General features: G+C 56.0%; 8 protein-coding genes across 8 annotated transcripts; 5 read left to right on the forward strand and 3 right to left on the reverse strand.

The window, feature by feature from the left end:
* Positions 1-763: 763 nt before the first annotated feature.
* LTR77_000468 (uncharacterized protein) lies at positions 764-2057 on the reverse strand (the record flags this gene model as incomplete). Its single annotated transcript, XM_064797734.1, has 2 exons — positions 764-1892; positions 1951-2057. The coding sequence occupies 2 exons, from the start codon at positions 2055-2057 to the stop codon at positions 764-766; spliced, it is 1236 nt and encodes a 411-aa protein (XP_064663968.1).
* An 820-nt stretch (positions 2058-2877) lies between these two features.
* Positions 2878-4510, reverse strand: LTR77_000469 (uncharacterized protein; the record flags this gene model as incomplete). Its single annotated transcript, XM_064797735.1, has 2 exons — positions 2878-4087; positions 4317-4510. The coding sequence occupies 2 exons, from the start codon at positions 4508-4510 to the stop codon at positions 2878-2880; spliced, it is 1404 nt and encodes a 467-aa protein (XP_064663969.1).
* An 873-nt stretch (positions 4511-5383) lies between these two features.
* On the forward strand, positions 5384-11486 carry SEN1 (DEAD-box type RNA helicase; the record flags this gene model as incomplete). Its single annotated transcript, XM_064797736.1, has 2 exons — positions 5384-5412; positions 5471-11486. The coding sequence occupies 2 exons, from the start codon at positions 5384-5386 to the stop codon at positions 11484-11486; spliced, it is 6045 nt and encodes a 2014-aa protein (XP_064663970.1).
* A 1061-nt stretch (positions 11487-12547) lies between these two features.
* LTR77_000471 (uncharacterized protein) lies at positions 12548-15341 on the forward strand (the record flags this gene model as incomplete). The annotated part of the gene is made up of 3 exons (XM_064797737.1): positions 12548-12861; positions 12929-13357; positions 13406-15341. The coding sequence occupies 3 exons, from the start codon at positions 12548-12550 to the stop codon at positions 15339-15341; spliced, it is 2679 nt and encodes an 892-aa protein (XP_064663971.1).
* A 103-nt stretch (positions 15342-15444) lies between these two features.
* LTR77_000472 (uncharacterized protein) lies at positions 15445-16546 on the reverse strand (the record flags this gene model as incomplete). Its single annotated transcript, XM_064797738.1, has 2 exons — positions 15445-16467; positions 16526-16546. The coding sequence occupies 2 exons, from the start codon at positions 16544-16546 to the stop codon at positions 15445-15447; spliced, it is 1044 nt and encodes a 347-aa protein (XP_064663972.1).
* A 643-nt stretch (positions 16547-17189) lies between these two features.
* Positions 17190-18100, forward strand: LTR77_000473 (uncharacterized protein; the record flags this gene model as incomplete). Its single annotated transcript, XM_064797739.1, has 4 exons — positions 17190-17424; positions 17478-17606; positions 17661-18039; positions 18097-18100. The coding sequence occupies 4 exons, from the start codon at positions 17190-17192 to the stop codon at positions 18098-18100; spliced, it is 747 nt and encodes a 248-aa protein (XP_064663973.1).
* Positions 18101-20849: 2749 nt separating this feature from the next.
* On the forward strand, positions 20850-23776 carry GAT1 (Sodium- and chloride-dependent GABA transporter 1; the record flags this gene model as incomplete). The annotated part of the gene is made up of 3 exons (XM_064797740.1): positions 20850-21382; positions 21436-21805; positions 21854-23776. 3 exons carry the CDS (start codon positions 20850-20852, stop codon positions 23774-23776), a joined length of 2826 nt encoding a protein of 941 aa, XP_064663974.1.
* An 823-nt stretch (positions 23777-24599) lies between these two features.
* Positions 24600-26671, forward strand: DBF2 (serine/threonine-protein kinase dbf2; the record flags this gene model as incomplete). Its single annotated transcript, XM_064797741.1, has 2 exons — positions 24600-26524; positions 26578-26671. The coding sequence occupies 2 exons, from the start codon at positions 24600-24602 to the stop codon at positions 26669-26671; spliced, it is 2019 nt and encodes a 672-aa protein (XP_064663975.1).
* Between the last annotated feature and the right edge of the window lie 114 nt (positions 26672-26785).

Genomic DNA, 26785 nt, shown 5'->3' on the forward strand with positions numbered 1-26785 from the left:
GCAGACTAGCAGCCCACCAACCACGCCATGTGAAGCCACGCACCCCATCCAGCGCGATCGGCGCAGGAAAAGCTACTACAACCACCCCCAAGAGAGAACCAGCACCAGGCCAACGACAGCCCTTCCTCAACCACTTCTACGAACCTCACCCCAGACCCATCAACGCCACAAGCTTCCCCTACACCCGTCTCGTGATCAGCCAACCGGACCATCCACTCCATATCGCCTTCAAAAGACGCCTGGACGACTTCGACCCGACGATCCTGCACTGGGGCGTCCAGGTCCCGCAGGACGTGAGCAAGAAAGCTCTCGTGCGGAATTGGGTGCGTCGGCGGATACGCGAGGCTTTTCGCGCGGAGTTGAAGGCGCAAGGGTGGGATTGGGAAGGGCGGGTGGTGCGGCGGGAGAAGGGGAAGATGAGTTTGAGGGGGGCGTTGTTGGTGAGGCTGCCGAAGAGTCAGGCGGAGAGCGCGTTGCTGGCGAGTGGGGAGGAGGTGAGGAGGCAGTGCGCGGATGTTTTGAGGAAAGTGGTTGAGGCGAACAGGAGAGCTGGATTTGATAAGGGTGGGAAGCCGTACCGTCCGGCGAGGGGTAATGCCCAGAAGCCACTGCAAAACTTTGAAGATTTGGAAGATTTGATTAGCAAGCGAGAGGAGGTCTGAGTGGGATGCAGTCGTGTTTGGGCTGCTCGTTGATGTCCATCAAGCGAAGAGTCAATCGGCCTTGCACCGGCTGGAGAGCATTGGTCCGAGAAGACACTCCATCACCCTCCCATGCCTCTTCCACGACTCCACATCGCCATGTCCACAAGCTTGCCGTATCCGCGATCCTTCCTGGCCAGCTCGCCTCGTTCGCTATCTTCTGCATGCCACAGGAACTGGAAATTCTCAAAATCTTCCATCAGTCGTTCTTGTCTCTCAAACCCCACGGCGTGCCCGACCGGAATTGCCTCGTCAAGGATCCACTTCACGGCACTGCCACCGAGGTCTTCCAAGCCATGGACATGTCGCAACTCGATCTCCAGCAGTGGCATCTGCCTGCGCAAGTCAATCAGAAACGTGGGCCAGACCATGAACTCTCTGTCTCGGTTCTGGCGGAGGATGTGATGAGGTGAACGCAATGCGATGCTGTTCAGCGTCAGGGTCTTTGCGTTTGTGAAACCAGTAACGAGCTCAGCAAGAGCTTGTGGTTCGCTAGTGAGGTCCCATAGTGAGACGTGCGTGACGGTGGTGGAAAGTGCGTGCCATCTGCAGAGCTCAGTGTTGAGCGTCGTGCGGCTCGCTACGGACTTGCTCCTGCTGCTTGCACTGATGCACAATGACTTCACCATTCCCAGGTTGCGGCAGTTCTCCACGCTGGCGATCTCCTGGAGCATCTTCACGTCGGTGCGATCCGATATCAGCGCCGTGAGAGATTCGAGTCGGTCCCCGAATATCTTCATCGTCACCGCCGCTACTTGGATTGCCAACGAGCTTTGCCAGAGGTCGTGTCTGCCATCATCGTTCGGTACCGCCTCAAAGATCAAAGACCTGATGGTAGGAGGGAGGCACAGGACGACCAAGACGAGAGCATCGAGCTGAAGTTTGAATCTGCGGGATTTATCCAGTTTCGGACCTCGAGGCGCAGTCGGAGGTTCCTCTCTAGAAAACTCGACATTCTCAACGGAGGCTTCTCTGTTCGCCGAAGAAATGTACAGCAAGCCGCGGGTTGGACCAAAGAGTTTGCAGACGAGATTGTCTGCGTGCTCGCGAAGTCCGTGTGGGCCTTGGCGGATGGTTTCGATGTTCTCACGAGAGTTGAAGATGGTTTCGGCGTACGCTTCGACTCGCTGGCGATGTGAGCGCGCTGTGTGCTTGGAGTGTTCGCTCGAGACGGAGCCCGCGGGGTCGATCCTAGGCGTTTCCGTTAGTGCTTGCTCCCTTTTTCGTCAGGAATCATGGTATGGCTCACCAATCGAAGAGTGTATCCGGGACGGTCAAAGGTTCGTGACGGAATTGGTAGTCTGCGAGACGGCCAAACTGGCTCTCGATACTGAGTTGAGAGAGCGGATCAGCCATGTTCCAAGCAAAACAAGTAGACTATCTTACTAGACGCTACGGACGTGCCGCATAAGATGCGGTTGGTCTCTTCTCAGTTTAAACAGCTTTGGCTCCACAAGCTCATCGTCGTGCCATCGGAGTCTTAGCCTGACGTGTCTGAAGAGGACTGGAATAACGGCGTGGCGTAGTTGACGGCATGTCAGGCTGATCTTTTCAATGTCCGGTCTGAAGGGGGTGAGGTGGGTGGCGCGGTTCCAATCTAGGTAGTTGAAGACTTGTTCCAGGAGCTCGTTTGGGAGGTCGAGTATTGTGGTTGATGCCATTTTCGCATGGTAGATTTTGACTGGGATGGCAAGGTTGGGCTTGTGGCTGCCTTGGGTGTATTGGAGGATGTAGTCGCTATGAGATGGGCGGTCCCAAGGTGAGTTGTGAGTCGCGGTCTACCTCGATGGCAGTATGAAATGAAACCAGCGTTGCCTGTCTTTTAGTACATAGAGTTCAATCTGTGTCGACATGGAGCTCGGAGGGGTTGCAATGAGGTGGTCCGAGCTTTTTCAGATGAATTTGTGCTTGTCCAACATCACAACCTCACCTCAGTCAGGTTACATTCGCACTGAATGGAAGACGGCATGCGTATATTTTGGAGATAAAGGTATAGGTAGAGCAAAACGACATCTCGGGGGCGAGGGAGTCTCAGAAAGTTGCTCTGGTATGATGTATTGTATTGTACTATCCCAATTCTCGACCTTGTATCACAGCGGACCGAGCTGCACACAATGACGATACATAAGGTACGGGTGGTGTGCCTGACGCACCCAACAGCTCTTCAGTCATGCCTTCAATCATCCCACAAATCCGTCAAGAACTCGACTTCCGGACTCTGGCCCCTCCAACGGTTCGCCAAGGCCATATCCACCAACTTACTTTCATCCCACTCTTTCCGCGCCTGAGCTCCTCGCTTGCCGTCGTCAACGGTCCAGAGTAGAAGGAAGTCTTGGAAATCCTCTAGTAGCTTCCCTTCTCGCAGTGGGCTGATTTCGCAGCCGACTGGGACTGCTCCCTTGAGCAGCCATGCGATGGCGCTGTCCGTGAGTGCTTTGCCCTCGCAGTCTTGCACGTTGCGCAGCTCGATTGCGAGAGTTGGCATTTGACGGCGGACGTTGATCAGGAAGGCGGGCCAGGCCACGAGATTGCTTTCCCGAGCGTTGAGATCGGGGTTTAGCTTGATTCCGTTGAGGTAGAGGGACTTGGCGTGGACGAAACCCTTGAGTAGTCCCACAAGCCGGTAAGGTTCGCCGGCGATGTGCCACAGAGCGAGATGGGTGAGAGTGTCAGAAAGGGCATGCCAGCCGTGCAGGTCTTCGAGAAACGTGGCCTGTTTTATCATTAAGCGATCCTTGCCGTTCGTGTCGATTTTAAGAGACTTGAGCGCTTGGACTTTGCCACATATGTCTGGCCGCAGCATAGTCTTCCAGTTGTCGGTTCCGTCGAAGTCGGAAGTGATTGTAGTCAGTGACTGAAGTCTGCTGCCGAAGATGTCCATTGCAGCTGCAAGCACGTGCGTGGCGAACTGGTTCTGCGTAGCGCCTCCGTGGTGGGCTGGGGCTGAGTCAAACACAATCGACTTGGCCGTCGGCGGCAGGCATAGGAAAATCACAGTCAGGGCATCCAGTTGGAATCGTAAGTTGCGGTGTCGCTTGTTGCGCTCCCATTGCGATCGTGCTGGTGTCGTCCCCCTGTTTAGCGCGGTTACACCAGTTGTTGCGATTGCAGTAGCGGTAGTCGTCGGTAGAGGTAGCTGAAAACCGGCAGGCTTAAGAAGTCCGTACCAGTCTTCAGTTGACTCGCCGAGACTGTTTGGAACGGTGTCTTCCCAGCCTTCAACATCTCTGAGTAGTTTGCGAGAAAGCGCAAGAGCATGTGCGCGAAACCCTGTGGGGCTCTCGTTGATGATCTCGGCGTACTCAGTGGAGTCGACCATGGCGTGGCTGATGGTATCGATACGTTGACGGTGTACTTGCGCAATTGAGGAATTGCTTGAGTCGAGCCTAATCACAGGCGTAAAGATGTCAGCGGCTGTTTCGGGGAAAAATTCTTTTGCAGTAATCGTCTTCCCAGTCTATGGCATTAGAGGCACGAAAAGAGACTTGCGCCCTGCAGGATTGTTCACCCGGTCGAAATGGGTCTTGATGGTGACGGAGCGCACATGGCGCATGAGTTCGGGCTTTTCGCATCTCCAGGTGAACAAGGCTGGTTCGAGGAGAGTAATGAGTAAACCGAAGGTCCAGCTGGACGTGTCTGTACATGATGGGTGTAGCGACCTGGCGCAGTTGGCGACAGGTCAGACTGAGACTCTTGAGGTCGTTTCGCCATTCTCGTAGTGGTGTGAGATAGACATTGCGGTCCCAGTCCAGGTTGCTTGCGGCAAGCTCCAGTAGTTCGGGCGGGAGGTCGAGTAAGTGTAGCGGCATGGTATCCGGATGAGTCTTGCTCACTGAAGAAGAGGATGTGAGTGTGAGGTGAGAGATGGTTGCACGTTGGAGAACGATTTGAGGTACTTAAGCCTCTGGGAGTCGCTGGAGCGATCCTGCTTTATAGGGATACGTCGTAATCGGCGGGATTGAGTGACCGTGTGAAGATTTCGCGACGCCTCGAGACACCTTGCAACAAGGTACACAAAGGCAATCAAAGACATTGAGTGCGTGCCTTTTGAGACACATATCGACCTGTCACTTTTGGTGGTGGAAGGAACGACCCCGCGGCGCGTGAAGTCGCGTCAACGTCGGCAAAACGTCGGAAGTGCTTCCAAGATTGCCTGGAGCAACGACTTCTACTCTTCCACTCGAACTGCATCTCGAACTTCAACCTTTGTCAACACACACACCATATGCCGCGCTGGCCGCCAGCCGTCTTGAAGTCGTTCTCTTGACACTTGCTTACGTGAAGACAGACTGTCACTACCACGGCAACCCTTCGATTCGCTCGCCTAAGAAGGCTTTCCATGATCTCATTCAATCCAGCACGTTCACTTTCTCGACCTCATAGAGCCGACCAGCAACTGGTGACTGGAACTGGCCGGAGGTGAGTTGTCACTTCTTGGCCGCAATCTGTGTCCACAACGAGTGTCGCGGTGCTTCTAAGGGCGACAAGAGGCCTTGGTGCCGGAAGACTTCCCTTTCCTTCTCCACCAACTACTAGCAACTCCATCCACTTCAGAAGGCCATCGCATGCACTGCGAGCATCTGTAGATAGTCTACCTTCCAGACCGAGCCTGCGCCAACTGCACATTAAGCAGTCGAGGCTCGGTCACTTCCTGAAGGCGTAGTTCGCGGCCACTCGCCAACATGGGTGAGCACGTGGTCCAGAAGCTGAGGTATGCCTCACGGTAACGTTTTCCTTAAACCCGTGACTGACAACTGACCTCTGCGCAGTGAGCTCCAACAGCTAGACGCCAATCTCCACTGGTTCTGCCCCCGATCCACGGCCGACGACTTCGGACTTTACCTCGACGAAGACATCCTGAACGAAGCCAATCACGAATCAGAGAAGGACAGGAGAACACGTCTGCAAAGAGTACAGGCGGTGGAGAGCAGGCGCGATGCAGCGCTCGAAGCGTGCAAGATCTTCGCCTTCGACGGCTCAGACGCGAAGCCATACCAGGACTCATTCAGGAAAATTTTGGAAGCACAGTTGGGACGCTGCGAAATCTGTGTGCGGGAGTACCACCGGGCGAGATTCGTGCTGATCCAAAGACTGGAGGCCGAATACGATACCGAAGAGGTTCAGCAGTTCATCGACACCTTCGACCGTTTGAACATCCGGCGTATCAGCGAAGGTCTCGACAAAGCGACAGCGATCTTGGAAGGGCTGCCTACTCAGCAACGCAACATCAAGGCGATAGGGGATGCAGGGATGTATGCTCTCTTCGAGGCCTTGAACTGCATTCCATTCCTACGTGACGACCAAGCTCTACAGCAGCACTTTGATCGTCCATTCCGCTTGGTGCAGACGAACAAGAAGCTGAAGCTGCCAAACTACGCACCAGGAATGATCGCCTTCTTGTTCTCCAACCATCAGGAGCGATCCGCATGGGCAGCCCGCAATACCGAACACCTCAAACGGCAAATGACTGCCCAAGAATTCGAATACAGCGTCAAGCCATTTCTGGAGACTGCCATCGCTCGCGTTCACATTTTAGCGCTCGAGCGAGAATTCCTGCCCGTCTTCTGGCGTGCTACCAAGCTGGTCGTGTTCAAGCTGAACAAAGATCTGGTCACGAACAAGCTCAGAACACTGGACAGCAACATCTACACTGTAGCACTGGAGCATTTCCAAATCGACGACAGCCACTTCTCTGACCTGCTGAACAGCTATCAAAAGCTAATCGAGCTGAGTCCGAAGGACTTCTGGGAGGCACTTGGCACTATCAACGCTCAGGCGGTCGCCGACACCATCTTCAGGAGCCCGACCCTGCAGCGCTTGCTGAAGACGAGAGACGAGCGTGAGCCTCTTCACCTGGACCAGAAGTTGCAGTGGACTGTGGTGCTCGTTAGATCCATCTCGGCCGGCAACCTTGTTCCACCAGTAAGATCCATGCTTGAACAGCTTCTGCGTCGGCTGCAGGATGATCAGTACTCCAAATACGCCCAGTCCGTTGCCTGGTCCACCGGTCTCACCTGCCTGCTTACAGCGCTCGACATGGTCAGCAGACAGGTCAAGGCTGGGCCGCTAACATCGAATATGATTCAAGTCGTAGCCCAGGACCACCTCGATCCCATTCTGCTTGAGTTGAGCGGCGCTCAGAACAAGAAAACGGAGATGCAAATCAGCAAGGATGAGCAGCTCTGCCTTGACATAGTCGAACAGATCTTGACCATGGACACAGCGGCCCTTCATCAAGACCGCATCACCATCCTCAAGACGGCCAAGATCGAGCATGAGTTGCACATCAGCGGCTTGGATATGTGGAAGAGAAGCATGAGACTGGTCAGACGTGGTTACCCGGCAATTGCAGCTTCCATTCTTTCGGGCATTGGAGGACTTCTACCTTTGGAGGCTTTCCCGCCACGGCAGGTTGAAAAGGCAGTCAAACCAGCCAGAGGATGGAATGATGCTCTGAAGCGCTCCCTGGAGTATGTCGGCAGTGATCTCCTTGACCGGCTGGATTCGTTCGAATACGAGGATGTGCTAGAAGTGATTCAAGACCCCAAGGGCTTGGAAGGTATCGTCAGACTGCTTCTCAACGGCGACCAGGAAATACACCAAGGAGCCGTCAGCGTCTTGAAGATCCTGAGCGAGGCGGACGACCGAAGGGGCTGTCTGATGCACGTGCTATCGGTCTTCTACGCCACTGCCATGCCAGCCTTCAATCGCGCGCTGGACGAGCTTGCAAAGGCACTGTGCTTTCAGCCTTCCAGAATGACGCTCAAAGTGTGCACCGATGTGTTCAGCTGTCTTTGCGACTCTAGCGACGGCATACTTCGCTCAGTTGACCGCCCTCGGAAACAGGGCAAGGTCCTGGAGATGTTTTGGATGCGGGTCTGGCAGCTTCTCGGGATGATCTTTCAACAAACTGAGAACTGGAGCAATCTTGGGTACGACAAGCAGGGAATGCAAGACTTCTGCCGAGAGGTGATGGATTTTGCGGACTACACCTTCGAGCAGTACTCCGTCATCGCCGGCAGCCTCATGGACGAATATGGCAACGACAGCTATGGAGTGAACAAGATTTTACTGGAGCATGCCAGGGCGAAATTCTCGTCCATCTCCAAGTGGCTTCGTTTGCGTGACGACTATCTTATCACCAAGGCTGTCAGTCTCACGGCCAAGATGCTTGCTCGCTTGGGAGAGGTCGAAGTCAGGATAGACGAACAGGCGGCCCAATTCATCGAGGGCATCGTGATCAGCACACAGCAGCAGAATCGTGTCAAGACCAAGTTAAGCATGCAGCAGAAGGCGGAGCTGCGGCGAGCACTTGAGCGGCATCTCGGCCGTAGCTTGTCTGATACTATTGATCTCGAGGCAGAGGACCGGCCCAAGAAGCAGAGGAACTTGGAGGACTGGGCTTCGAGTGGTAGAAGCAGTGGTGCATCGACTCCCATTGGCGGTGTCTCGCAATCTGCTAGGCCTGGCACCATTGATGTGGATGCGTGGTCGGATGCCGCCAGACGACGGAAAGGGAGGGAGGGCTCCGAGGGCGATGGGGTGAAGAAGCTGATGGGTTCTATGAATGCGTCTGAGCGACTTGCGCAGAAGAAATTGCAAGAGCGGCAGAAGAAGCCTGTGTTGAACCCTGCTACGGCGAAAGCCGCTCAGAGTCAGCAGAAGGACCAGCAGGAATTCCTGGCGAAGCGAAAGCGGGCTCAGGCGGAAGCAGAGCAAGCCAGAAAGGCTGCCGCTGAGAGGGCGAAGGGCGTAGGGGTCGGAAGTGGTGTTCTCGGCTTGGGAGACATGGGCAAAGACCATACGATGAAAGGCAAGAACGTCATGGTCTCTTCGGATGAGGAGAGCGAAGACGACGACGAGGAGGACTTTGATGACGGGCTTTTTGGTCCCAGTGTCAAGAAGAAGGTTGAGCGCCCGAACGTCGATCCGAACGGTGCTGTCGGGTTGAAGCCAGAGGTCAAGACAGGGCCGACCAAGATCCAGCGCACCGCCCGGAGCGCGAGGGACATGCGTGCGCGCCTTGCGCCGGACCTCACCTCTCTGCATCGGGTCATTCTGGGCTGGGACTTCTTCCACGACGGCGACTATCCGCCTGGCATGAACGAGAACCAGTTCCGGCAAGTGGCGAACTCCTTCAACGACCCAACAACATACCAGCAGACGTTCCAGCCGCTCCTTACGCTTGAAGCATGGCAGGGCCTGGTCCGAGCTCGCGAAGAAACCTCCTCTAAGCCATACGAAGTTCGAGTCGCGAACAGGACCAACGTGGACGCCTTCATCGAGATCAGCAGCATTGTGGGCCACGCGGAGAACCGTGAGCTACAGCTTCAGGAGGCCGACATCATATTGCTGTCCAAGGCCAAAAGCCCAGGTCAAGACGCCACCGCGCCTCACTGTCTGGCCCGCATCTACCGCGTCAAGAGGCAGAAGGCGCACTGTGAGATAGTGTACCAGCTTCTCCCCGGTAGCAGTCTGGCACCATCACTTGCCGGACAGACCGTCGTCTGGGGCTTGAAGGTCCAGTCAATCACACCGCTGGAGCGCGAATACGGTGCCCTCCAGGCTTTGCAGTACTACGACCTCTGCAATCAGATCATCCGAGCGAAGCCGTCGAAGAGGATGAACTACAGCGAGAAGCAGATCACCGCCTATCAGGACATCTGGAACGTCAACAAAGCTCAGAGCGGAGCGATCAATGCTGCTCTGGAGAACGAAGGCTTCTCGCTGATTCAAGGTCCTCCCGGCTCTGGCAAGACGAAGACGATCGTCGCTATCGTTGGCGGCCTCCTAACTCAAGTTCTGAGCTCGTCGAGCAGTGGCACGAAGATCTCGATGCCTGGAGGGCACGGCAACGGATCGCTCGACGCTCCGCCTCGCAAGCTTCTGGTTTGTGCACCCAGCAACGCCGCGGTGGATGAGCTGGTCATGCGTCTGAAAGACGGCGTCAAGACCAAGAATGGCCGAGAGCACCAGCTCAACGTCGTCCGCATTGGTCGCAGTGATGCAATCAACTCCCAAGTGCTCGATGTCACCATGGACCAGCTTGTGTCCAAGCGTCTCGGGACCAGCGACGTCGATCAGAAGCAGCGCGAGAGCAACGCGGCGGTGTTCAAGGAGCACGAGAAGGTTTCCTCTCATTTGAGAGACCTGTACCAGAAGCGTGATTCTGGCACTGTGAAGGGTCCGGAGCAAGCGGATCTTGAGAACGAGATCAGCTCGACGCGCAAGAGGAAGAATGAGCTTGGCGTCAAGATTGACAATGCTAAAGACCAGGAGCGCAACGCTGGCCGCGAAGCCGAACTCAACAGAAAGAAAGCACAGCAAGCTGTTCTCGACGAGGCACATGTCATCTGCGCTACCCTCAGCGGAAGTGGTCACGACATGTTTCAGAGCCTCAACATCGAATTTGAGACGGTCATCATCGACGAGGCGGCGCAATGTGTCGAGATGAGCTCGCTGATTCCACTAAAGTACGGCTGCGTGAAGTGCATCATGGTCGGAGATCCGAAGCAGTTACCGCCAACGGTGTTCTCGAAAGAAGCTGCCAAGTTCCAGTACGAGCAGTCATTGTTCGTGCGCATGCAGAACAACTTCAGCAACGAGGTTCACTTGCTGGATACGCAGTATCGTATGCACCCCGACATCTCCGTCTTCCCATCGCAGACCTTCTACGACGGTCTCCTCAAGGACGGCAGAGGCATGCTGGAGCTTCGGCAGCGGCCGTGGCACGCCAGTACCATGCTGGCACCTTACCGCTTCTTTGACGTTTCGGGCCAGCACCAGGCCGCCCCTCGAGGTCACTCGCTGGTCAATACTGCTGAGATCGAAATTGCCATGGCGCTCTACAACCGGCTCAGGACTGACTTCACGGGCTACGACTTCGACGGCAGGATCGGCATCATCACACCTTACAAGAGCCAGCTCAAGATGCTCAAGGAGCGCTTCTCTCAGCGGTACGGAAGCGACATTTTGGAAATGATCGAGTTCAATACTACAGATGCATTCCAGGGCCGTGAGAGCGAGATCATCATCTTCTCGTGCGTGCGTGCTTCGCCTGCCGGCGGCATCGGCTTCTTGCAGGATATCAGACGTATGAACGTGGGTTTGACGAGAGCGAAGTCGAGCTTGTGGGTGCTTGGGAACTCGGACAGCCTTATCCGCGGCCAGTTCTGGAAGAAGTTGGTCGAGGACGCCAGAGCGCGTGATTGCTATACCTCTGGCAATCTGAAGGCTATGCTAGGTCGGCCATCGTCTGTGTTCCCGGCACAGCGTGGTGCGGCGGTTCGATCGATGCCAGATGCTGGTGCTCACGTGCCGCAGATGCAAGACGCGCCAACCACTTCGTCGACCGCCGTGAAGCCGCGTCAAGGCAGCATGAACGGCAATTCAGGGTCAAAGGCGGATCGTGGCGACCGTATGGAAGGTGTTAGCTACAAGTTTGCCGATCGGATCAAGAAGATGAAGGACAGCCCGGATGCCGGCGGTGATGGCTCGACACCATTACCACCCCTTGGGAAAATCCCCGACGCCTCCGTAGAGCCACAGGACGTGGAGATGTCGAATGCAGATAGCCCGGAGAGTCGCGGTGCAACGCCCGGCAGCAATGTATCTGGAGCTGAAACATCCCTTCCCGCCGGCGAAAGACAGTCGTCAAACCCGGCTGATGGAAATGCCAAACCCAGAGCGGGAGCTGCGGCACGTTCGGTGGCGCCACAGGTCAAGAAGCGGCCAGCGGCCAGCCCTTTCATGCCCCCTCGCAAGCATCCGAAGCCTAGGCCTTGATTTGGGTGGGGTGCGATACGGTTTCAAGGACAACACATCAGTTGTCAACATTGTGGTCAGCGGGTCTCAGTGCAGACAGCCGTGAGGTGTTAAAGGTGACGCAGCGTGTAGTGTCTCGGCCACGATACCTGAGCCTGCGGAGGATTTCAGAGGATACCGAGTGCATGGTTCTCCGATGCTGCAGTTGATCAAGTTTCTGCAGCAACCTCGACGACGTGGTGCGCCTGGCTTCGGGTCGGGTCATGTTCCGAATACTGAGGAGGATACTTACGGCGTTCTGGTGATTGAAGGAAATAGAGAGGATGGCGTGGTGTCATTAGCGCAGGTGTTGGCGGTTGACATTGACATTGACAGGGCCACGCCTCTACTGAGAATGTGGCATGGAAAGTGCCAGCTCTCTTGTGCTTAGCCCCCTCGTACTACTCCAAGCTGTGTGAGTCCCTTTTCTTGACAGGCAGAGCCGTGGAAGCCGCTTGTGTATCCTCGTTTCAGCCTGCGTCCATGCTTTCTTGTGCGACGTTACCCACAGCTCGACCGTTAAAGAACTTGCATGCGCCTCCCTTGCATGCTCGCGGCAGAGCTGAAAGGCCAACCAAAACACTAAGTGCCATCGCCTTTACCTCTGCTGCACTCCTAATATCGGCTTGGAGTCAATGCTCCAGGCAATCAACACCACAGCCAAACATTTTCTGTCCCTCATTGCTGTGGTGGAGCGAGTCACCCTACGCTTAGGACCCGTTTCGGTGTGCGGCCTTCTGTGGTACAATCTCTGCCAGGGCGCTGTGCTGCTGAGAGCATTTCCTTGCACTTGTTAGTCTGCGCTTTCTATTTATCTTCTGGCCGGTGATGCACGAAGCCGACATTGCCTTTTTGTCAGAACTCTCCCGGGTGCACAATCTCTTTCGTATGGCCTGACATTCGCCCTTGAAACCGTTCAGCGCTTGATACGTCGTCTCCGCTCTTTGCACTACTCGAGGCCGTAGCAGCCGATGACTCGAGCTTCGCCGGGGCTCTCTGAAGCAGGCACAGCGTCGGCTAACTGGACGACGTTCTCGTGCCCAATGCAGCCTTCCGCAGGCCACACACGAAAACAATCTCTAGCATTCGTCAATCATACTCCTCGACACTTCGAAACAATCACATTGGTCCCGCCAACGCCAGAAGATACTGAGGCCGGGAAGATGAGCCCGTCCTGCCGGGCGTTTGGCGCCGGACCTCTCTACACCAAGGCCATCATGGGCCAGAGTCCTTCGGCTGAGGAGAGAGAGCAGCAGAGAGAGGCGTACTCGACCATCCTCCGGGAAGACTCGATCCATGTCGAAGAGTCGGAGAATCCTGACACTTACTCCCGCCCGGACCCCTTTTCGATACATCAGTGAGTGATGATGTATCTCCCCTTTGATCCTTGCAGCACTTACTGATGCGTCTGCTTGTTCCAAAAGCGACTGTACCGACCAGGCTCCATACGCAATGATTACCGAGCAAAGCTTGTTGCACCTCCCTTTCAAGAACCCATCACATGATCTGGCCTTTTTCCTGCGCACGACTGGTCCTACTACACCTCACCATCGGCCCAGCAAAGTCTCCCAACCCGCACGTCCGCCAGTCCCTTCCAAAAATGCTTTCAAATTCCTGAAGAGGCGGCGAAAGCTTCCGCAGACCGATCCTGAGATTCAAGATGCCGGTGGCTTGCTCGCTCCAGTTGAGCAAAAGGTCTCCGCTGGAGGTTCGTTGCTTGCTCATGCTACTCATACGTCAAGGACCCCAGTCACTGAACGACAGCCAGGCAGCACATACTTTGCACTAAAAGTTCCGAAGATGGACGAGTCGATCGAAGCTCGAATACAACCTGATGGGGCACCGATGCTGAGGTTCGTATCGACCATACTGATTCTGTCGCTTGCACTGACGCACAATAGCCCAAGCATCGTTGAATCTAGAGTGTCGATCTCCTTTGCTGACAGCATAAACTCCATGGAAGGATGGAAGTACCCACGCCCTGACGAGCGACCGGCTCGAAGACCTCCGACCCCCGCAAAACAGCGAGCATGGTGGCCTAGAGAAGAACCAACTGCGATTCCACCGGTTGAAGATGTCACTGCAAGTAAGCGGGCGGTCCAATGGTGGCCAAGGGAGGAAGCAACCATAGGTGCGACAGATGAGCATGTCGGTCCAATACGGCCAGCTGCCTCGAATCCACCCACGCCTGAGCCAGTCTCTGCCGTCTCAATGGCCGAGTCGTATCAGAGTGACCTACACGATCATCCGGCCAATCGACCTTTCGATGCATCTCGGGCACTGTCAGGTCCCCCTGCCGGATCTCGGACGTCAACCAGCTTGCCATTGCCTGAATTTTCGTTGCGATACGAAGAATTTCCCGTACAGCACCCGGGGAGGGAGAAAGACGTTGAAATAGAACACCCTTGTCCGAGGAGGTTTGCAAGCCACCAGGTGCTCCTGCAGCGAGCCTCAAGCTTGGGTGCTTCTCTGTACCGGCGAAGCTTTACGGACAGTCCAGGTCCTCCACCACCAAAGAGTCCGCTGAGACCGCGAAAAGACGCCGAGACAATCGAAGGCATCCTGGCCTCGTATGGCGAGCGAGGAGCAACGCCCAAGCTCGCACCCAGCATCAGAGACGTCCAGGATTTCAATGGCGATTTGCGGCCATTCAAGCCGACGGTTGTGACAGACTGCACCGGTCCGATCAAGCGGCCCAAGTCTCGCGGCAAGAACCCAGTCATGAAGTCCAGCTACCAGTACTTGCGGCGAGAGCGGGAGGATCGTACTCGTGCCCGCAAGCTGCGTGACCGACCTATGCCGGAGGCCGCAGTGACCGCGATCGACACCATTGTCAATGCTGTGCCGGACGGCCCTCGGCAGAAGTTGAGGAAGGCAAGACCTCACATTCAGATACCCGGAAGCCTGCGACCGACGCCGTTGGTCACTCGAACTTCTTCGACAGCGTCCAGCAATGCAAGCTGGAAGAAGGTGACAGAGTCTACCCAAGCACAAGTGCCTGACGCCCGACCAGATGTCTCTCCGGTCTCCAACAGCGGACCCACGGGATACACGCCAGTGTCTCCTGTCACCTCAAGTAACAGTGCCACTGCAGGCACGCCCATGGCCTTGAGCCCAGTCATGCTTGTCGCGGAGGAGATTCCCGTCCAAAAAGCCAAACCCACGAAGCCTGCGAAGATACTGGTCAAGGATGGAAAGTCCTACAACCCTCGGCCTAGGTCGGCATCGATCCCGCGTTCTGCCATGAAGCGTCGTAGTCGACAAGGGGCCCAGAATTCATCGAGGGCCCACAGCCCAGCTCCGAAGCTTCTGAAAGAGGACACACCACCACTGCCATCACCTCCACCCAACCGCGCTTTGCCGCCAACACCGCCAGCGTCTGGATCAGAAAAGCCTGGCAGGACGAGAGCCGCTCGCATTGCCGAGACCAAGAAGGAATTGCCCGGACTTCCGATCCACAACCTGAACGTAGCTTCGAAGACCGCGATGGCCGAGCGACGACTTGACCCGCCTGCACATATCGTCACACAGCAGCGCCGAAGTGGTGGTAACAGGGAATCGATGAACACAGCGCGCTTCCAGGCTCGTCTTGAGGCGTTGGAGAAGCAGAATGCATTGCTTTCGGCAGCACTGAGTGCGGTGCTCCGGACCAATGGTACCCTCAACGCTCCGTTGTCAGGATTGTCTGAAGAGGATCCTGCATCCAGGACGATGTCGTGGGAGAACAGAATCGCGAGGAGAAGTGCAGCGAGTCATGCGGCGTCCAGCAGTCAGGGTAGCTCGACTGCTTTGGAGATGTACATGAACACGAGGCGCGGCGGCAAGCATGGACGTTGAGGGGTGCGAGAGTTTTGCTGCTGCTGTGCTGGTTTCGTGGTCGCAACGACGTACACTTATTCGATAATAGTAATACCACCTGCCCGGGCTGTTCTCAATCCTGTCACATGATCTTTGGGCCCAGTTCATGTTCATGGTTGTCATCAGCTGTCTTTGGCTGTATCATTCCGAGTCGCAACGCCCAATCCTGCCTCCCTGTTTCTTGAATGAGCTGCTCAGCGAGATCAAGCCTTCTTTCAAATCGCTCAGGAGAGTCCTTTGACTGGAGTTGCCGGCCATACATGCACGAAACTCGCGTCGACAAATTAGCGAGCCCGAGCATACCAGCTGAGCAGAACAGAAGTGCGAGCAGCACCACCTGGCCGTCTTTGCCAGCCGTAGTGGAGAAGCCAGCACTGAGCCAGACGACAAGCGTTGTCGCAGACACGGCTGAGCTCTCCAGAGGAGTCATATCTCGAAGCCATTGACCAGACGTGACTGCTTTGATGTCGTCGACTAGACCTCGGAGACGGATCCACCTGTCCTGGCTCAGTAGGACGAGTAAGTCACCCTTCGCACCAGGCTCCACGATCCCCTTCCAGCCCGGCTGCGCTCTTCTGCGGAAGATGACGACGCTCACCAGGCGGGTCAAGATGGTGACTGCGAGCCATAAGAGGGCTTGGAGTTCTTCCAGGTGGACCAGCATGAGCGTGGCACAGACGGTCATCGCGAGCGTTGCTGCATAGCATAACGTGGCTGTATCTCGCATAGCCTCAAAAAAGCATGCATGCCACGTTCCGGCTGAGGGACCTTTGCTCCCCGACTGGACTGTCAACGTCGTGAGATGCCCTGGCTTCCCGAAGCGTTGAAGCTGCAGAACAGTGGCTTCGTTCTCCACGCGGAAGACAAACCCTGTAGTCATGGCTGCACATGCTGGATACTCGCCTCTGTTCAGAGAGGGTGCGTCATGCTCCCGGTACGCTCCAGGACAGATGATGAGCGCATCAAGCAGAGAGGACGTGCCGGTCAGAGCGGATCGTAGTGGGACGGTGTGAAGGATTGCGAGGTACACCAGACCAGCAGCATTGCTTGAGATTCCGAGGTGGCTGATCAGGTTCCGGAAGAAGGCCCATAATGGCTGTAGAGACTGTATAAGACGAGATGAGTAGGTTATGTATATCGTCCAAGAAGAAAGGACTGCTTACACCGGAGACGAGACGTTCCATCTTGAGTGTTTGCATTACTCATCGTCAAACGCTGAAAGTATTGCGGACGGCCTGTTGTGGACTCGAAAGCTCTCAATTACCGTTGATCACGACAAGGTGGAAGTCTCGCACACTCAACAAGGCTGGACACAGGGAGACGCAATGATCGAGGCACAGCCTCAGCCTTGCCTGCCCGGCCACGAATGTCTATTGACAGGGCTGTACTCAAACCACGTGCTCATATCAGCCATCGATGCCGTCGACCACACTTCATGTCGAACGGAGGCATGGCCGGGAGCGTGCAGGATGCCAACACTGCCGTTGGCGAAGCTTTTCGCCTGGAGATCGAGGCGGCATGCAGCCGTCTTTCCGCCGGCGTCTTTACAGCTCCTCGGCAATGACATGTGCGTGTTGTCACTGATTGTGATGCAATGGACGTCTATGCCCCGCCATTGGAGAGCTTCTAACACCTCGAAAGAACTGGAATTTGTAAGACTGGGAAGGCGCTCTTAAGGTGAAAATGTTCCGCTTGCCAATTGCTTCCACTCTCCTCAAACAACTACACCCCCAAACGTTTCCTTCGGTTAGGCTTCCCAGTCAGACCTCCAAACACAGCTTCATCCAACCTCGTTCACAGCTCCCACGAGCGCGACTCTACGCGACCATGTCTCAATCACATGCGTGTTGCACCGTTCCCCCGGTTGTCACCGACAACTACCAGGGCAAGGGAGAATACATGACCATTAATGGCATGAAGACGTACGCTACCGGACCCAAGGACGCGAAGTCTGCTCTTCTCGTTGTCTATGATATCTTCGGCTTCTTCCCACAGACAATACAGGGCGCTGATATCTTGGCTTACGGCGACAAGGAGAAGCAATACCAGGTCTTCATGCCAGGTGAGCACCAGTACACTCGATGTGTAGGTTCATGCGTCTGACCTTGCTCCCAGACTTCTTCGATGGCAAGCCGGCCGACATCAGCTGGTACCCACCGGACACGGACGAGAAGGGCAAGAAGCTCGGCGAGTTCTTCAGCAACCAGGCCGCACCACCAAAGACGCTCGAGCGCATCCCCAAAGGTTTGTAAACCCCCACTGATGTCCAGGACATTGCTGACACCCTCTCCCCTGCAGTCCTCGAAGAGATCAAGTCTCAGCGATCTAGCATTTCCGAGTGGGGCATCGTCGGTTACTGCTGGGGCGGCAAGATCGTCAATCTCTCCTCACAAGAGGGCACACTCTTCAAGGCGGCGGCTTCCTGCCATCCCGCCATGGTGGATGAGAACGACGCCCCAGGTGTGAAGATTCCATTCGCCATGCTGCCGAGTAAAGACGAGAGCAAGGAGGACGTGGAGAAGTGGCAGAAGGCGGTCAAGGTCAAGAACATTGTCCAGTGGTGGCCCAACCAGGTCCACGGCTTTATGGCTGCACGCGGAGACCTGAAGGATCCGGCCGTGAAGTCGGACTACGAGAAGGCATACCAGCTGTTGCTGAACTTCTTCCACGAGAACATGTGAGTTGTGCTTTCGTTCTCTCCGTTCCAGTCGGACTTCTGACACCGTTGCATCAGGTAAAACAATCGACAGAACTGATGAACATGGTTCAATAGGAGCGGCGGGTCCTCCAAGCTGTAAGATTAGCACACGATCAACCAAGAAGCAATGCTGTCGAGGGACTGGGACAACGTGCATAGAACACGTATACACCATGGTTCAGAAGCACATTGATAGGCAATGAGAATACTTGCTGAACGCCTGTATCTTGGCTTTTCTCACCTTCCCTCGCTTGCCGTAGCGGACTCCATTGGTTGGCAGCTTCTTCAGCCCTACATTTATGTGGTGAGGCTCTCGTGAAGGCCCAATGGGCCTGGTACCAAGCACCGACTGGACGAGTCTTATCAACTGGATGACCACGTCTTGCGTTCGAGACCACACGTTCTGCTCTCTTTCAGGAGTCGCGCAAGGTCGCGCAATCTTCCCGAAGCAGTTCGCGTTCCTTATCGATGGCGTGTGGCCCGAGATACCAAAGATAGCTTAGATAGGCAGGCAGGACGTGCCCAGACGGCTGATATGAGTGGTGGTATAAGAATGGCTTCTCTGCACCTCGAACTACGCTCTGTCCTTTCTTCATCTGGCAGACTTTAGGGATGAGGTGACGTCTATGTGACAACCGCTTGGCTCGTGGATCATTTGTTGGTATCTTGCAAAAGGAAGGAGTCTCGACCCACGAGATCATCTCAACCAAGCACCAGCACTGCTCCACAACTCCCTCACAATTGAGGCCGATTGTTACGAATCTGGTATGCCGGGCCTCACGCCCGCAATGTCTCCACCGAGAGGAAGAAGCACAATTTTGAGAGGACCACCGCGATACCCGCCCGTTCGCATCCTCAACGCAGGGTCGACAAGTGACAGGCGAGAAGAGCCTCTCGTAAGCCAACCGTCGACGCGCCTTCAAAGTCAAACTCCACAGAATCCCCTTATTACCCGGACGTGGTCGTGCGAGACATTTTCAAATAATGGGATTGCTAAGATTGCCCCGGCCTCATGGGATGGAATTGCTCGCATGCTCACCCCACGTCGGATGGGCGGCCAAGCTTCTCACACCCACGACGATTCGGTCGATCGATAGAATCAACTTGCGACCAACCGAAAGCACTTCACTTCCCCAGGCCGACCCGGCCCGAACTACAAGTGCCTATGTTAGGAAGTTGCGCGTGTGCTGTTCACAACTGGATGGTCGATGGCTGGAGTCCAACTACAGTGCACTCAACCGCAATACTCATGTCGCCTCAGGCCATGGATCAGGATGCACTGCTCCGTGGGCTCGTTCCCATCGCCGCGGGATTGGCAGGTGGAGGAACATCCCGCTCTCGTTGCTTCGACGCGCGAAGCCTGGGCTGAAAAGAGAAAGAGGCGTATGCCAAAGCGTCTTGTCAACATTTCCCTTCTCACCGCCACGGTATGCACTGGGGAAGCTTTGCAGAGCAGTTGAGAACAAACATGGCCGGACGGTATGCGAGCCGGTGGTCCGAAGTGGTGCCAGCTCAACCTTTCTGCCTCCACCACATGTTCAAGATGGGTGGGGAGAAGCTGATCAAGGGGGAAAGGCGTTGGCCAGCAAGGTAAGCCATCATTCCTTTTGCAATGGCACTCCGCTTTCCTCGAAGCCGCGACAGGTATTCTGGTCGTTATTCCTTTTCCATCGAGAAGGATTCAACACAAAGGTGTTCTCAGGTGGAGGGACAGAAAGGACTGTAAGGGAGGACCTGGTGCTAGCGCAATGGTTTCCCGCAAGATGTCACAAGTCAAAGCCCATTCCAGAGCGACTCTGTAACACATGCACTTCACTATGCTATGGTGTTGCAACTTTCATCACAACGCAAACTACACGCGAGTCATTTGCTTTCTCGATCACATGTCAATCGCTTGCAGGCGGCTTCTAGATTTTGAGGCTACAGAGCCCCACTGAAGCCACCCTCGGGAGTAATGCTGCAACGAGAATGAAGCTCGTCCCCCCGCCGCCTGTTTGGATGCTTGCACGGCGTGCGTTGAGGGCCCATCGCATCGGTAGTTCGCCGGCAGGCGCAGCCACTACGGCGTCATCTTGCGCAAGACAGAGCTGCAAGCAACACGGAACCCTGGAGCGTTGCGAACGACGAGAATGGTGCGGGTCTGCTTTTAACAGACTTTCTGCTAGACTGCCTGTCAGCCGCGAACAGGCCAGCCAACCGAGATGCGTCCGAGGTGTTATTTCCGGAACTCTCCGTCGAGTAATATCACATGCTTGATGCGTGGTTGGATGGGCGTGTGAGAGAGTGGAAGTAACGAAGTATCGCGATCGCCACAAGAGCGTCGATTGCTTCTTCGCAAGCGCACAAGCACCTCATTATTCCCAGCGTGCCGCGCAGGCAGATGTAGATGCTGGTAAAGATGGCGACAGGGAGCTGCAATTCGCTGTAGCTCGCGAGGACCCCACCATTTGATTACCCACACCCACGAACCCTTGGAGGCCAGGATGCATCCCACGCCCGAGAAACCCGGCTGAATGGGGATTAGCAGACAGCCACAAGATGAGAGGCCGAAGGTTAGGCCTAGCACGTCTCGGTGCCAGAGGTCGGACGGCTACCCAAGGGTGCAGAAGCGCACGACGAGGTGTGGGCGCATTACGGGCACCGCATCTCATCATTGCCGACACATGCCTTGCCGACAGCGGGACCGCATTCACATTCACACATGACTTTTTCCTTCCTTATGACTCGCATGTGTCCTGTCGTCTCGAGGTATCCGTATCCAGCGAGAGAGTCCTTGCGCTCCCGCTCGAATGTCTGAAGTCGGATGCGCCCAGGCTTCGACGCCGCACAAGGCTAGGGCGCAATATGGAGGAGGGCAGCGTGGGGGCAGTGGCATCTCAGACGAGCCCGAGGACAGGCGTGTGGGTGCGGGTGGACTGGATGTTGCGGACGCGGTGACTTCGACTACATCATCGTCACCGCGACATGTGCGCTTTCCGCCCGAGTACTCAGACCACGGATCCGCCAGCTCGTCGGCGATACACTCACTGACGTCCGCCAGCACGCTGAGCACGCTGGAGAGCAAGCTGGATCTGTCACCGACGGACTCGGCGGCTCGCAAAGGCCTGTTGCGGGAGACGGTGTTCAACGAATGGAAGAATGATGCGACAGACCTGGAGGCAGAGGACCCAGAGGAAATGCAAAAGAAGGACCCGCTTGGTACACAGATATGGAAGCTGTATCATAAGCAGAAGGGACAATTGCCAAACTCTGAGCGCTTGGAGAACCTCTCGTGGAGAATGATGTCGATGAATCTGCGGCGCAAGGAGCTGGAGCGGCAAGGGTAGGTGTATGGTGAGGGTGTAGGATGTGTCTTCCTCGCTGACTCGTGTATAGCCTTGCTGCGCGCCAGCGAGGGCAGAATGCACCCAGCGGCATTGCTCAGCTCCGCAAATCGTCCGAACAGACCAACGTGGCCAACGAGGAGCACATGAATCTGGACGACTTCATTGTGCCTTCTTCCATGGGTACGCCGGCAGGCATGTCACCCGCACCATCCTCTGGCCAGGTTGACGAGGATGTCACATCTCGAAGGTCTGGCGCCTCAGCCATCCCAATAAAGCAGCAGCAGCGGATCCAGGCGGAAGAGCTGCAGTTGTCGCGTGCTTCGGCGCCTTCGATCGCAGCCGTCGAGCAGTCTAGAGGCAGCCATGAGTTTGACTATGTGCCAAGGCATGTGCGCAAGACGAGTATCGACGAGCGAGCGGTTTGTTCATCCTTTCTTACTGCCACGGACGTTCGCTGATATACGTAGAACCGAAAACGCCCAGCAGAAGCATCGCCGCAGGTAGCAGCTGTGGGCAACAATCATCCCACGATCCAGAATCCTACCGACGATTTTGCGCTGCAAAACTATTCGCTAGATGCATCCTCACGTTCGGCACCCTTTGCGCCCCACCCTCAGCATGCTTCCATGCCATTCAACCTGGACACCTTCAATCTCGACAACGACCCGATCATGAACTCAGCCGGGCCTATGCAGCAGAACTTCTCGTTCTCGCCGGTAGGCTCGCCAATCTTCAACAGCAACTCCTACCAACAGCTGTATAACCCGCAGACGACGATGGCGCCACCCCAAAGCGCCAGCAGCTATCAATCTCCACAGAACTCCGGCTTTCCCTCCACTGTCTCTACACCGCAGCCCATGCAGGACGAGCACAACATGTTCTTCAACTCTCAGCAGCCCACCACCTTCGGCTCTCTACCGAACTTTCCACGACATCAGCAGCAATCTTTGCCGAACCAAGGACAGCAACAATTCGTCTTCAACCCGAATGGCGAGCAAATGTTCCGTCCTATACAATCCAGTGGCCCATCCCACTCCTTCAATCAACCGTCTTTCCACGCACCGGACATCCTTGACCCAACCCAAGTAATGCCAATGGACTATCAGCACGCTAGCAGTATGCCTGCTGCGCGCCATGAGAGCATGTTCACTTTTGGTGCCGATGATGACGAGGATGAGGATGAATCACTACAATTCCATGATCAAAGCATGATGATGCAGAGCTACTCCTCCATGGACGAGCCGAGCATGGACATGCACACGGGGTATCAGTGGGAGAACCCGCTGTCGAACGCATTCAATCCCAATGCAGCGAGATACCCAGCTGGGCCTCCTCGGAAAGGTGTGACCATTGGCGCAACCGAGACAATCCCTTCGTACCAGAGCTGGGATCAGGGAGGACTGAATCGCAGCATGGGCTCTGCGGCTTCAGTGTCGGACATGCGCAACCGTGGCGGCGATCCAAGGACGCGCAAGATCCCTCGTGCGACTTCTACGCCCAATACAGCCGGAATGGCGACTGGCATGTTCTCCATTCGGACACAGTCGTCACCATCTTCTCCGCCTGAGTCTGGCCTCTCTTCTGCAGCCCCGTCTCGTCCGGGAAGTCCTCGGCTAGGCGATAACAACAACGGTGTACCAACAACTTGCACCAACTGCTTTACGCAGACCACGCCGCTTTGGCGCCGCAACCCCGAAGGCCATCCTTTGTGCAACGCCTGCGGTCTCTTCCTGAAGCTCCACGGAGTTGTACGGCCGTTGAGCTTGAAGACAGACGTGATCAAGAAGCGCAATAGAGGTAGTGGCAACACCGCCCCGATCGGGACCACACGATCGAAGAAGGCTGCAAGCCGCAAGAACTCGGTCGCAAGCGCAGCAAACACGGCCTCGAGTTCGGCCAAGGCATCGAACAACGAGTCAGAGTCTCCAAACTCCAATACTGGTTCTGGAGGGACAGGCACTGCCGCGACCACGCCAACGAGCACTGGGTACGGAGAGAAGCCGTCCAAGCCCGTCGTAGCTATCGCTCCTGGCCCACCGAAGCCTGCCACTCAAGCTCCATCCATCGCGCCGACACGCACCGCAGGCCCGAGAAAGTCAAGAAGGCACAGCAGAGCGAGCAATGCCATGGGCGGGGACATTGAAATGGCAGACGCTGAAGAGCTGAGCAAGAACAAGAACTCGACCACACCTCGAGCACAGCAGCAACCACAGGTCGTGCCTACGCCGAACTCCCAACCCAACACCGTTTCCATGCAGGCCCCTATGGGTCCGCAGGGCGGTGGTCTGGACTTCAACAACATGACCCCGCAACCGACGCTCCCGCACGGCGTCTCGCCAGATGTGGCAGCGGGACCGCAGGAGTGGGAGTGGTTGACGATGAGCTTGTGAGCTCTGTTTCCGACGAATACAATACATTCTACCGACGCCTTCGAACACATATACAATCGAGGCAATGGCAACGACGATGTCCACGTTTTCGGACGTAACATTTCGCGTTATGATACCCCCAGCTTTCATTGCTTTTCGCTTCTGATGGGATGATAGAGCACATGCACGGGTGAGTGTATATAGACCGCTTTCGGGATTTGCGTTTGCGTGTGGGCTGGCCCTTGTCGGACGTGTGGATGCTACTGTTTGGTGTTGTGGAGTGCGCTGGTGCGCAGGTTAATTGTTTGATGTTGTTGGCTTGAGATGGGGAGGATGTTGGAGAGATGGGGCAGAGGTCGGAGCTGTCTTTGGGGAGGTGGACGATGACTATTCGGTTAGAGCGCGGGTGTGTGCCTGTGCGTTGGTATGATACGAGATATGATCATTTGAAGAGGACGTTTCCATAGTCGTTGATTTTCATATGATCGTTGTTACATGTGACACTTTGCGGTGTTATCCGCGAAAGAACAGAGCGGCTCTGTACCACTGAACGATGAAGCTGCACGTACAATGCCCATGTGAGTTACCTGCGTTCAATAAGCACCACCTCCCGTCAACCTTCAATGGAGGAGGTGAAGTCGAAATCTTGGCGTGGTTGCCGGGTCAGCGTGTTGTTCGCTCTTTCCCGCTCTGACGTCGCGGATCTGGCAAGGTTTCAGATGCATCTGCGCCAACAACGCCATTGAACAACACCACCACCTTCGCTTCCTGCAACGCTGATCACTCGCACCGCGGTCACCCTTTGGCAAGCACTCTGACATCACCACACCCTCCTCCACCGCTCATGGCGCCGGGCACGCCAAAGCACGAGATGACCATGCCTGTCCTCCCACCCCTCCTCCACACCCGCTCCGCCAACAACACCAACGAGCAGCAGCAGCCTGGCACACCCAATGGAGATTACGATGCTTTCATCTCGCCTGTTCAGACGCCTAGCGGCAGCCCGAGCAAGAATAGGAACCCGCCTGGTGCCTTCGACCTGCCCGATGTCTTCTCCAACGCCATGAAGCTCATGCCCACTGTCGGCCAACCCAACAACAGCACCAAGCCTCTGCAGACGAAGGGACAAGGCTCCGTGTCACCTAACAGGTACGAGCAAGATCCATTCGGCGGAGCGGATGCGAAAGCTGGCGCGCCGGGCAGCCCACAGCGCAAGCAAGGCAAAGAGAACACCCCGCCCACCTTCCGCCCTCCGCTACAGCAGGAGAAGAGCTACCTCACGCAGGCTGCTGCTAGCAGACAGGAGCCCTACCGACCGCGTGAGGACCACTCGCCGACGCGGCAGCAGGCGTTCGGCGGACGTTTGACGCCCGAGGAGCTGGAGAAGTTGCAGAAGCCGAATGTCAGAAGGCTGGCGAACGTGACACAATTGTACTTCCTCGACTACTATTACGACTTGCTTTCCTACACGCACAACAGACAAACGCGTCTGCAAGCTTTCCAAGCCCACAACCCTGCACCGACCGCGTCGTCGCCAGCGGCAGAAGTCGACAATTACAACCAGCTATGGACGCAGTATCTTGGCCACGAGCGCGCGAATCTCCGGAAGAGACGGACACGCATGAAGCATGGCGACTTCCAAGTCCTCACTCAGATTGGCCAAGGTGGTTACGGGCAGGTGTATCTGGCTTCCAAGAAAGACACGCGTGAGATCTGCGCGCTCAAGATCATGAGCAAGAAGCTGCTCTACAAGCTGGACGAGGTCCGCCACGTCCTCACGGAGCGCGACATTCTCACGACCGCTAAGAGCGAATGGCTTGTCCGTCTCCTCTACGCCTTCCAGGATGACAGCAGCATCTACCTCGCCATGGAGTACGTGCCGGGCGGAGACTTCAGAACCCTGCTCAACAACACGGGCGTCCTGCACAACCGCCACGCTCGCTTCTACATCTCCGAGATGTTCTTGTGCGTAGATGCGTTGCATTCACTCGGCTACATTCATCGCGACCTCAAGCCCGAAAACTTCCTTATCGACGGAACCGGCCACGTCAAGCTCACCGACTTCGGTCTCGCGGCTGGCTTCCTCGCCCCAGCGAAGATCGAAAGCATGCGCATCAAGCTCGAAGAAGTGGGCAACATTCCCTCCTCCGCCATCCCCTTCGGTCGGCCAATGGAAGAGCGTTCGCTTAAGGAGCGACGTGAAGGCTACCGCAGTCTGCGTGAACGCGATGTCAACTACGCCAAGTCAATCGTCGGCAGCCCAGACTACATGGCTCCGGAAGTGCTCAAGGGCGAAGAGTACGACTTCACCGTCGACTACTGGTCCCTCGGCTGCATGCTGTTCGAGGCGCTGGCCGGGTACCCGCCTTTCGCCGGTGCGACTGTGGACGAGACGTGGCAGAACCTGAAGCGCTGGCAGCATGTCCTGCGCAAGCCCGAGTACGAGGATCCAAACTACTTCCTCTCTCGCCGTACCTGGGACCTGATTACGCGCCTCATCACGACCAAGGGCCACCGTCTGCGCGGTATCAAGGCAGTGCAGTCGCACGACTACTTCCGCGAGGTGGCGTGGGAGCGGCTCAGGCAGGAGCGGGCGCCTTTCGTGCCGGAGCTGGACAGCGATACCGATGCCGGCTACTTTGACGATTTTGGGAACGAGAAGGACATGGCGAAGTACAAGGAGGTGTTGGAGAAGCAGGAGGCGCTTGAGCGGATGGCGGACCGTGGTGGGGAGATGGGGAGGAGTTTGTTTGTTGGGTTTACGTTCAAGTGAGTACTATCACCTCTTACTTGATCAGAATATTGTACTGACTGGTGCGCAGGCATCGCAAGCCGACGACGGACGACAACGGGCAGCCGACCAGCCCGAGGAAGGGTTTGTCGGCCGTTGATGAGAATTTTGGCACGATCTTTTAGGTTTGCCTAGAGCGTTGTCGGCTCAATTCGATTCTTGAGGTGGTCGGTTTGCACAGGCTGCAGACTTCCATTACTTTAGATTGCATCAGGAAGCATATCTGGGAGTGCATCGGA

Source organism: Saxophila tyrrhenica (genome assembly GCF_035928015.1).
Source record: "Saxophila tyrrhenica strain CCFEE 5935 chromosome Unknown scaffold_1, whole genome shotgun sequence".
In the NCBI taxonomy this organism is placed as follows: domain Eukaryota; kingdom Fungi; phylum Ascomycota; class Dothideomycetes; order Mycosphaerellales; family Extremaceae; genus Saxophila; species Saxophila tyrrhenica.